The 12,075-nt window shown below is 45.8% G+C and overlaps 1 protein-coding gene across 1 annotated transcript in view; it reads right to left on the bottom strand.

Annotated features, from left to right (window-relative positions):
* Positions 1 to 1,119: 1,119 nt before the first annotated feature.
* Positions 1,120 to 12,075, bottom strand: part of FUCA1 (fucosidase, alpha-L- 1, tissue) — a 21,238-nt gene continuing 10,282 nt past the window's right edge. Inside the window, exons 5-8 of the mRNA XM_015407173.1 lie at positions 10,233 to 10,433; positions 7,403 to 7,593; positions 5,796 to 5,895; positions 1,120 to 2,968 (exon numbers count right to left, since the gene is read on the bottom strand). Coding sequence (XP_015262659.1) covers positions 2,828 to 2,968; positions 5,796 to 5,895; positions 7,403 to 7,593; positions 10,233 to 10,433 — 633 coding nt within the window. The 3' untranslated portion in view covers positions 1,120 to 2,827. The remainder of the gene's footprint in view (positions 2,969 to 5,795; positions 5,896 to 7,402; positions 7,594 to 10,232; positions 10,434 to 12,075) is intronic.

Genomic DNA, 12,075 nt, shown 5'->3' with positions numbered 1-12,075 from the left:
GCCTGGGGCCAGGGAGGGCCTTGGCGGGGCTTCCTCGCATTCCCGCTGGCCTTGCAGGTCCACCGCCGGGCCCCTGATGTCAGGGGGTGTGGCATATGCTAATGAGTTATGCTAATGAGTTCCCCTAGCTCTTTTTCTACGAAATGACCCCTGGTCACACCTACCTACATTTCTGGACTGTTTGTTCTAAGTATTATCAAGGCATGTCTCCTATGGATTTGTTCTGCTACTGAAGCGTTATTTAAAAGTGGGGTTTTTTTGCTTTCCCTAATCAAGCAATGTTCAGGTCTAAAGAAACAGTTAAGTACTTATTTTCCAGGGGATTCCCTCTCCCCCTTGCCACATTTCCTTGAGTTCTAGTCTGTTATTTTACACTACAGGTATTTCTGTAGCACTTGTTTATATACAGCACATATTCCATCTTTTTCTCTGTCAAGGAGCAAGATGTGGGGTTATCCCAGAATTCTTATCTGCGTTTTCCCACAGTTCCTTGTTGCACAGACTACAAGCAGGGTAAAAGTCATTCATCCCTAGATAGTATCCACTAGCAATGCAAACTATGACAGCAACTTTGGTGCTGGGTGTAAAATGGGTATGAAGGCACACACAGGATGAATGTAGCCTGTTCAGGACCATGCCAGGCCAGCCATTCTTGGAATTTTGTGAATAGAATTCCAAGGATGTTTTAGAATTCACATACCAGGTATACAGGCCCTCCATTTGGACTGGTCCACAGCATGAAGATATAAACTCTGTTGGGGAACAGAGCTGCCCCGGTGGGGCAAGTAGCTGCACTGCAGGGTGGTGTCATTTCAGAAAGCAGACATTAGGTGGGAGAGACTTAAACCATCCCCTCCATCCCACCTAGTCCTGCTTTGAAATGAGGCTGCAGCATGCTTGACAATTGAGTTTTTCTCCCATGTCTCGTCAGTTTTGGCTCTCACACAGAGAATCCTTGCTTCATTATTCTTCATCTTTCCCCAGTTCCCATTCATAACTAGTATTTCCCCACCTGTTGACAAACCATGTATTCAGATCAACACTGTATTTAATTCAGTTCCATCATTTTTATTTTAAAAAATTACATTTGAAATCACATGAAAAACAGAAAAAGCCCCATGATTAAAACACCATGAATGGCCCAATCAAAGGGCCATTCTCAAATAGAACAGTTCAAACTTAGCTATAAAATGTGTGTGTGTATATATATGTGTGTGTGTGTGCGTGAATTCCCCCTCCCTCCACACCTCAGTATAATTTACATTCTCATGTGCAGAGTCAAGTGTTCCTTTGCAACAAGGCAGCCCTTAGAAACCAAGCTCCGATCCGGTCTTAGCTCTGCCTCTCTCAGCCTTCCTTCTGACCCTGCACGAAACTATTCTAGTAATTCAAGGAAATCCAGCTGTTGTAGCTGCTGAGCAACTGAAGCACAGCCCTCAGCCATCTCTAGACTGAACCAGGTTAGTAGCATGGCTTCTGTCCCCTTGTCCCCGGCTAGGAAGGCAAGATATTGCACTAGTACATTAAGCCAAGGACTGCTCCTTGCCCTCTGCAACATCAGTGTTTGGGGCAAATACCTCTGACAGCCACAGCCATTACTGTATTTGCACCAGACAAAATAGAGCCACACACTAGGCAAGAATCAATGGGCTGGCCCAGTTTAAGAATGAAATTGGGACCTCTCAGCTACAAGTGTATTTAAATTCAGATGACATTTGTTCTTAAACCAAGCAGCCACATATGCCTATTTACTTGGGTTGGCTTCTGCTCTGAGAGCACAAAAGTATTTCTCTAAGGTATGAGGTCAAGAATACCAGAACCTTCCTTCGCTTGCACATGTTTTTATGAAGCTATGTCACAAAGATAGGGATTAGGTAGGTGACAGTGGATTAGAGATGAGCTCAAAGGCTAGATTTGGACGTTTTGGCACAGTCATGGTTCTGAATGTATTCAGAATGGAGGCTGAAGTCCCTCTCTTAAAGAGCCAGAACCATAATGCAGTAACACAAGTTACCCAGAACGTCTGAGGAGAGCTTCCCTTCCTTCCTAGTTAAGGTGCACAAAAGCATGAACAAGATAAATAGCAGGGCCTGAAGAAAATTATTCAATGTTATGTAACTTCCCACTTAGTTGTTGTAAACCTACTCCTAGATCCTCATTCCAAGAATCTCTGTTTGGTTGCTAATTCACCTTGTCCAAAAAGTCAACTTTAACATACCTCCAGAATCTTGGAGCCAAGGTGTTCACATCATACACTTGCTGCTTTCGATGAATAAAGTTTATTTCCCCTGAGGTAATGAAAATATGATGGAGTAATGGCTCACTACCAGTGACTCTGTGTGCCTTGCAGCTTTAATGCAAGCATATTATCTTCCAAATTGGAAAGAAGAAATTTGTCATTTTAGCTAGATTGTTGCTCAAATGTCTAAGCTGATTTGGTCTGCAGCTAGCTGCTGGAAAAAAATACTGCAATGGAGTCATGCTTCTCCACAATTCTGCACAGCTGTTGTTTAAAATTCTACTTCATCCTTCACAATAACTTGAGTGTTATGTCCCTGAGAAGGCACTGTGGATGGTCCCCATTCTACACAAGTCCAGCTTAGCACATTTACACCAGAGCATTTCAGTCCCTGGAGTTATGCAATGTAAATCCTTCTATTCTTTAGTATGTTGCTATTAAAAAGCAGTATTCGAGTATTGCTAATCTGACAAGAGTTTCATTTTATTTAACTGCAGATCCTATAATTTGACCACCCACTCTAAATCTCTTCATGCCACTAATCATAGCAGCTTTAATGTTTCAGAGAGAAAAGAAAGAAGGGTTCCTTTATTTCACTCCAACTAGCTTAAGAGTCCAGGCGTACTGCAACGGGAGAAGGGAAGGGACTGTAGAGGGCAGTGTGACCTCCAATCCTCTTCCTGGGACTGCGTGCCACTCCAAAGACCGAGAGACTCCCAACATGGTCACCTACAAGGAAGAAAACAGAAATTGCTGGTCTGTTGATTTAAGTAAAAAAATCTATCCAGCTAGTTCCTACAGCATGCAATAATCACAGAGAGTGCAGAGGACTCTCAAACTGGCTGACAACCCAATGAAGACTGTGTTAAAACAACTGGGTGAAACAACACGCATTCTCACTGTACATGCCCAGGTACTGATTGTGAGCTGCTGGGAGCATACCCGTTGTGGCAGTTGCATGTTCACCATGGCACATGGACACACTGGTTCATGCAATCAGCACGTCCAAATGCGTTCAGGGTCTCAAAATCGATCAACCCTCCTGGGCCCCAAAGACGTCAGATTGGCAACAACCAGGGCCAGGGCCTTCTTGGTGGCAGCTCCGTACTGGTGGAATGAGCTCCCAGAAGAGATCAGGGCCCTGCAGGACCTTTTACAGTTCGGCAGGGCCTGCAAGACGGAGCTCTTCCATCAGGCTTTTTGTTTAAGGAGCCACCACCACCACCACCATCATCATCACGAAAGATCACTAACAACAACTGAGAAAGATAGAGCCCTGTGCCCTGATTCCACCATTACACCCTGTGCCTGCCACATATATATAATAAAGATCAAGAAGCTGATGAGCAAGGCAGATCATGGATTATATTAACATAACTGTTGCTGCCATCCCAAAGTCTTAGTTCACAACTAGCTAGCACTTTATGATATTGGATTGTTTTTACATGGTTTTATCTATGTTATAATTGTTCTTATGTTTTATCCCTTTGTAAGCCGCCCTGAGCCTGCTTTAGCGGGGAGGGCGGGGTATAGCTTGAATAAATAAATAAATAGTCCCAGCTGGATCATGAACTGGCTGGTGACACCATGTGCTCACAGAGCCACTGCATGGAAGCTGGTGATTGCATCAAGCATCTGAATACCATCTGACACTAGGGCATCAGCATTTCACACAATTCCTGGCTCCCCTTTGGTGGATTCTTGGGGGAGGGGAGAAGTATGTGAACAGCAGCCTCCTATGAAGATAAGATGCCTTTGGGATCAAGGGTTTAGGGTTCTTCCGAGAGATTACAAATTGTCCGGTCAAAGTCACAATGGCATCAATACAAAAACTAGTGTGACAAAAATGCCTTTATTAATCTTCACATTTTCTAAAAAGGGGTTATGAAGGCATCACACACACACACAAAAAAAGGAAAACCTAGTTTCCCTAATTGTACGCTATGGACAGCTAGCAAGCCCCTACTTCTTTGCCCAGGGACTATGGCTAGTTTGACTTCTCCATCAGGTACTGAAAGACAAGAAACTGCATCTGTATCCAACCCAAGGAGGGAACATAACCCGAATGTCTATACAGAGCCCTGTTCTGGGACCAGTAAAGTAAAAATGCAAAAGGGAGACTACTTTTGCTTGGTAAAATAGAACTAAATTGAAAATAATAAAAGTGTTTGAAGATGTGAATTTTAATGCCATTTTTCGACTCTGTGTCAATAGATACTTAGTCTGGCTATAACAGGAACATCTGGGGAAATATCCAGGACCCATGGCAAGTAAATGAAGATGTATCTTTGACAGATGCAATGAAGCACTAAGCCTTTTCCTTGACTATGTAGATTTAGGTGGGTTTCAAAGTGGCAATTTGAAGGGGGAAATGGGAAGACACAAAGATGAGGGAGAAACAGGAAGATTTCACAAGTTCCTGTTGGAAGCTGAACAGGCAACAGTCACTGCAGTCTCCATTTCAGTGTGAGCCCTAATCTCAAAGAGAAAAAAAGACTCCGGGGAAACACACAGGAGAATAACAGGAAAAACCCTACAAATGCATTCCTATTACTCTTCTGTGGCAGAGCTCATGCTGACAGAGCAGCAGCTACAAGATTACAGAATCTGCAGCTTTGAAGAGAACACACAACAAGAGCAACACACCTGGGGATGGGAAAGTGCTTGGCCCCCTGGTGGGTGGGCAACCTGGGGGGCGCAATTTGCTCTGAAGGCTGCCACTGTGGGGAAGAACTACAGTTTACACTGCCTACATGAAGTCTGATTCCATCTCTGGCGCCAAACGATCTCAGTGAGGCCCGTTAGTTAGAATATGCCAAGTCTGTATGCTCCAATCACTGGGCCTAGAAATGCAGTCACTGTTTGGGGGCTGAGAAGTGAATATACCACCTGCAACATCCTCTTAAAAGGCATAATGGGTCACTTACTCTCTTTTCCAGAATGCAGGCGATGTAGAACTATACCATAAAAAGTATATGAAATGAACATAGATATAATTGCTTATTTTCCTTACAATCCTTAGACATTAAACTGAGCACAACTCTGAACTGTACCAACTAACATTTGTAACATCTATGGAGGGGGTTGGGGTCCAAATTTGGCCTTCATATACACTTCACATTTTCCTACAATGGGGACGCCAAGTGGCTGACATTGTTCTACTTCTTTTTATCCTCACAACAACCCTGTGAGGTAGGTTAGGCTGAGAATGTGAGCTGGACCAACAATCTAACTAGGCATAAAGGAGCTTCCTATGTTGACTTCTTAAATTATGGCTCACACTTCAGCAGATGCTGCCTGCAGATTTTTCAAGTTCTGTTTCCAGCTGTAAATGCCTTAAAACACACACAACATAGATCAAGAAGCTGATGAGCAAGGCAGATCATGGATTATATTAACATAACTGTTGCTGCCATCCCAAAGTCTTAGTTCACAACTAGCTAGCACTTTATGCTGTAAATGCCTTAAAACACACACAACAGCAGAGAATACCAGGATTTTCCAGATGCCCAGTCAGATTTCTGCTAGAGAATCTCTCTGTTTCAAACCTCCTTACTTTCATGCTTGCTGTGAAGTCTGGCGATGGAAGAATCAACACATTGTCTTCTGGCCAAGTAAAAAAGATAGCATAAACTGCTGCTCCTTTTGAAGTGTACCTGGGAGAATACAAGGCAAGGCTGTGAGGTGCAGTGTGAAAATACTGAAGCTGACACACAACAGTCATCTTTCATGAGAACCCCACATCCAGCCTCCATAGCCTGTCCCTGGCTGTGGCTGAAGGCCAGCCTTGGGCCTTTCTGCCACACTTCCTCATACCTGGGGTCCAGCCAGCCAGGGGTGAAGAAAGCCTCAAAGTCCACCCTTACACACACTCTGCAAGAGCAAACATTGCATTACAACCCGTCCTTGTTTTTTCATCTGCTGCCGTCAACAACATAAAGGTGGCTCACATGCCTCTTACAAAAGCCCATGCAAAACTTTCCATTTATTGCCTTCACAGGGCTACTCTCATTTTCTAAGCTCTTGATGTCTCTCTGAGTAGTTGTTCTCATCCCTTCTCTAACTCAGGGTTCAATGTATCTCCACTCTACGGCTGGTCTATCGGTTAGCTCTGACTCTAAGCACACCACAACTTTTTTAAAAAAAGGGAAAAAAGAAAGAAAAATAAAAAATAAAAGTAAACCAAACAACAACTTTGATAATTTTATTTAAAAGTTTAAAGGCAAACAGGTAAGCTATTTCTGGTTTCAGAAGTTGTCTCGGTGCTCATGTCTCCTCAACAATGTCCAAATGCAGCAGAATGCACTGGGGAATTTTAACAGTACACCTCCAGGAGGCTTTGTGCTTTGAACAAGAGTAGTGTTGAATGAAATGCACTGCCACCGTTTCAACTGCCTGTACTTGGCAGTGCTGTGCCTTCACCACAACAAAGTCCCACACACTTCAGTTTCCTTACATGTGTTCAATTTTGTGCAACCTTTTGAAGAAAAGGTTTCTCATGCAAACGACCCTAGTAATATCAAACTTGGCTAATCCAGGGTTACTGATGTACTTCAGGGGGGTATTCTTTCATTCCTGCTTCTGCAAAGGAGATGACAGAACAAAAATAATTTTGCACAAGTGTGTTCATCTCTAGATTGACAGGGGACCACTTGCTTCCCTATAGACCTGCCTGACAATTAAGATCTTCTGCAGACTCCTCTGAGAGAGGCACCTTGACTTGTGGAGCTCCCTCCCCACAGTTGCCCACTGGGTGTTTATTCACTAGTTCTAGATGCCAAGACCAGACATTTTATTCACTCATGAAGGAGTGTGTGTGTGTACACCAGTTTTAACAATTTGATTTGACTGCTTTTTTAAAAAAAAAAATTTTTTTGATCACTAAAACCATCTCAAAAAGCTCTGGTTAAGAAGCACAGCATAATTTTAAAAAATTAAAATACAAATCGGTTTTCCTGTAGTCAGGACTGTATGTAATTTCTTTCAAATAACAATGCTAGCATTGTAGCACCAACCAACACTCATTTTAAATGTGCATGAAAACTGTCTGAGAACCCACAAAGTGATTCCTCCTGTTCCTAATGCCACCTTTTCTTACATGAACAATGGAGCCTGCCCACATTCTAAGAACAAGCAGACCGTTCGGATTAGGTTTTATCATACCATGTCCTGGCAGTACCATTCTCCCTCTGGACTCTCCAGGGCTTTGATTCATAAATAGCCTCTCCGTTAATTTTCAGCCACCTCCCAAGTGCCAACAGCCTCTCTTGGAAGACTGGAGCAATCACCCCTTCTTTGGTGGGACCAACGTTGAGAAGGTAATTTCCTCCATAACTCACAGTGCTCACAAGTTCCTGTGGACAAGGGTATGAGCAGAGCAAGATATTATAGGACAAGAAGAGAATTTTAATACTGGAAGATTCTGTATGGGCTATCTGGTCCAATCCCCTACACTGTGGAAAGATAGCCTATAACAGCCAAGACTGACACCTGCTCATACTTTCAGTGAAGGGAATCTTCTAAGAGATTCTGATTGGTGGTTGTTCCACTCCTTCCTTACAGAAATCATTTACTCCCCCCTCCCCCCGCTGCACCACATACATATAGCTCTTTTGTGTCATTTATTTTAAACCAATTATAAGCCTGCTTTTCTTCCAGCCAAATGGAAGTAAATGGATTAAAATCATATTCATCACAGAACGTTTAAAACATCAAACTATTAAAATGGCCTTCAGAAACTATACATAACATCCAAAACAGCCCATGTCCCCTTAAGAACCAGCAAACTACAGAAACTTCAAGAGACTCTAAAGAGCCTTTTAAAAAGTTCCATCCCACACCCCTTATGAAGAGTTAGAGAGACAGGGGCCTTCCAAACTTCTTCTAGTATTTAAACCCACTGCTTTTTTGGTTGCTTTCTTTGCTCTTTGAACATTTACAGTCCAGTGGCACCTTTAAGACCAACAAAGGTTTACTCACGGTATGAGCTTCCGTGAGCAAGGCACACTTTGACAAATAGCAAGATGGTGATGAGAGCAGCACATGGTGCTAGAGGCTCCGTTTAAGAACACTAAAATTGGCAGTTTCTCTGCTAGCTACTACCACCAAATTTGGGAAAGCTTTTTACTACACTGCACTGCACTGCGATGCGAAAGCAAAGTACCTGGATTCATGAACTATTCTCTCCCCTACGGAACAGTCTACGGAACAGTGTTTGAGACCGGCCTAGTCCCGGATAGACGATCAGGCGACACCTCGGACTTACTTGATAACTGGGCTGGCGTCGGCTGGGCGTGTGGCGGTTGCCAAGGTCTGTTTGGCTGGCTCCTGTGGCACGGTCGCCATATTGGATGCGCCCGTGATTACAGCTGTCATTTGTTGAGATGGCCGCGCCTGCCTTATGCTTGCCATCTCCCACTGCCTACAACTAGTGCTGAAGTGACTTTGTCCATCTGCGAGGCGGTGAAGCCGGAGTGCCAGCTGGGGAGGCCGGGGAGACTTCCATCCTCTCTGGGCTGCCCGGCTGCACCCGGCTCCGCTGAACTGCATCAGCAGTGGTCTTCAGCGTATCAACAATGGGTCTTGTTGGAGCCCGAAGGCAGGTATTCGGACGAGAACGGAGGAGCCCGAGATCGAGGAGGATCATCTGGGATCCAGGGAGGTGGCTGCCTCTCTAGACCATCGAGAGGAGCTTCTCACACTACAACTGACTACTGGACTGGAGGAGACATCAACGGCGATCAGAACACTCCAGTAACACCATCCCACTGAAAGTATTGCTAGTCCTAATAATTCATAGAGTGCGGTTAGATGTTTAAATTAGAGTTAGATGTTAATTAATAAACTTAGATTCTAATTAAGAATTAACAGGGAGAAAGTAATTAACTGAAGAGAGCTTTAATGTATCAATGTACTATCTTTCTTTGCTCTTGAATTGAATTGGATCTAAGTTAGTCCCTTGAATGATTAAATTAATCAACTAATCTGAGATTGACTATCCTATCATTGAACTGATTAACTGGAATATTAAGCATGGAATTAGTCTATTCTATTGTGGAATTAGTGTTTGATTAATCACCTGACAAATTGGGGATCAGAAGCATAAATTTATATTATTATTGGCCTTTACTTATTTATTACTGGCCAGGAACCAGATTGTCTACACCAAAGTGTTATTAGCAGTTTATTAGTTGCTAGGTTAGGTTAGACAGGGTTATATTGGACAGTGAGCAATTAGGTTAGATTCGATTATTAGGAATTATTGGGACAAACAATTTTGTCACCAGTATGTGGACGATACCCAGTTGGACAGCCAGTCCGACTCCAAACCGGAAAATCTAGACCAGGTGTTGCAAACTGTGGCTGGCTGGCTTAGGCTGAGCTGGCTGAAATTGAATCCGACGAAGACGGTGGTCCTGTGCCTGAGCCACAACGGTCCGAGGGTGGGGATCCCGCTTCCGACCTTCGATGGGGCGCCACTGGTGCCAGCGCCAGAGGTTAGGAGTCTGGGAGTGCTCCTGGATCCCTCTTTAACAAGGGAGGCCCAGGTAGCAGCCACTGCCAAGTCGACCTTTTACCATCTTTCACTGATTAGACAGTTGGTTCCCTTCCTCAAACGCGGTGACATGGCAACAGTGATCCTTAACTCAACTTAGCCCACTCTACCATGGACACTTTCTGGATCACACATTCTTAGCCTAGCCTATCTCACGGGGCTGCTGTTCTGAGGATAAAACAGAGGTGGGAGGAATAGTGTTCTGGACTACTTTGGGTCCCCACTGGGCAGAAAGTTGGGGTATAAATGAAGTAAAAATTAAAAGAAAACCAGACTGGATTCTGAAAGAATCTGACCTACTCCAGTTACACATGAAACTTGATTCAGACCCTTGCTCTGGCTGCTAACCCCATCTAGAAATTCTGGCAAGATTCTGTAACTTCTTCACTGAACTGCTACGTTTTTGCCAACCCCCAACAGACATATCAAAGATCTCACCTGAATTATGCTGGAGGTATCCATGAGTTCATCAGTTTTCATGTTGCTTCGATATCCCCATGATCTTCTGTCAATAGAGCTGCACATCTCCCACTTATGGGTTGGCAGAGTGCCAGGCTTGTATTTATCTTGACAGTTGTAGAACCCTCCATGATGGCAGGAGCAGTTGATGCCCCACCGATCGTTTACCACCACAGTATCCTAGAAGAGAGCAGCAAGGTGGAACTGAAGCCACTGTGCCTTCAGACTTTAAGGGTGCAAGACTCTGGAGCTGTATACACCACCTGTTCTGAAATGTTCCAAATAAAAACACAACAATGCTTTGGGGGATAAATTTAAAGTGTTTGCTGTGTTACTCTTACTCTATAATGTCAAAGGAGTGAGCAACAAGTGGCTCTGAAGAACACCCCAGGGAAGCAAGGATGCAAATCAGTCCATATTTATTTCAACTCTTCAGATTTCAAGAACCCCTGCCCTCCAAATGGAGTAAGTACTTCTCTCCTTATTATAAAGCGCTGTTTGTGTCCACTCGCCCCCACAGCCTTTGCCCCCCCAACTGCCAGTCAGAACGGGGTCCCTGGTCACTGGCTGCATGGCCGTCCTGTCCCTTCTCCCGCCCACAGACGACCTGCCCAATGTCTCACCTGAAGTGGGATAAGAGCCGTTGGATGGGCAGGATGCTCTGCCGGCTGCAGTGTTTGCAGGCCGAGCCCCATGGGAGCCAGTGCTGGCTTCCTCCCACTGCTGCCCCCACAAGGAGTCCCTTGCTTGCCGCCGCTCCACCACGATGTGCAGCGCTTGCTCGAATGACCAGTGGGGAGAGGGATGAGGCTGGGAGCCTTGGCCCACTGGGCCCTCGAGCTGGCCTAGTGGGGGGGAGGAACGAGCCTGCCCGGCTTGGCCCACCACCGTCACCGCCTCAAGTGCGCGGCACGACAGAGGAATGAGGCCGGTTGACTTGGCCTGCCGGCACCCCGAGCAGGCCGTGGGGAGAGGGACAAGGCCAGCTGCCTTGGCCCACCGGGCCCTCGAGCGGGCGGTGGGAAGAATGAGCCCGCCCGCCACCGCCTCGAGTACGCGGCAGGGGGGAGGCAAGCCTGGCCACGTTGGCCCACCGGGCCCTCAAACGGGCGGGGGGAGGAATGAGCCCACCCGGCTTAGTCCGCCACCGCCTCCTCGAGTGGGCCGTGGGGAGAGGGATGAGCCTGGCCACGTTGGCCCGCCGGGCCCTCAAGTGGGCGGGGGGATGAACTAGCCTGCCCACCTTGGCCCACCGCCTCAAGCACACGGAATGGGGAGGCGCAAAGCCAGCCAGCTTGCCTGCCAGCTCCTTGTGCGGCCCGTGGGGAGAGGGGCGAGCCCAGCCGCCTTGGCCCACCGGGCCCTCAAGCGGGCGGGGGAAGGAACAAGCCCAGCCGGATAGACCAGTCTTCCCCTCAAGCGTGCACCAGGGGGAAGGCTAAGGCCAGCCAGCCACCTTGGCCCGCCGGGACCTCAAGCGGGCAGAGCGAGAGAATGGGTCCCGCCGGCTTTGCCCACCGCCGCTTCACTCAACTCAACATTAACATATAAAACCAATAATAAAACAGTAAAACAGTATTCTGATCAACATTAAAGAGAACACAATGTCAGGTTAATGCATTGCAGGTCCTCCGGGGTCAAAGCTCTTCTCTAATGTCTCACCATCAGTAGTAGCAAGTCTTTTGCTGGGAGTAAGTTCTAAATTGGATCTTAACCACAGCTTTGAATTCAGAGGTTTTGGACCTTTTGCTTTTGTTTTGGCTTCAGATGGACGCTTGGCTACTATATCCTGTAACATATACAGTGCTCTTTGTCTCAAATA

The sequence above is a fragment of the Gekko japonicus genome, unplaced genomic scaffold, assembly GCF_001447785.1.
Source record: "Gekko japonicus isolate JY-2015 unplaced genomic scaffold, Gekko_japonicus_V1.1 scaffold4339, whole genome shotgun sequence".
NCBI classification, from domain to species: domain Eukaryota; kingdom Metazoa; phylum Chordata; class Lepidosauria; order Squamata; family Gekkonidae; genus Gekko; species Gekko japonicus.
This window is presented reverse-complemented; position numbering and strand designations above follow the sequence as displayed.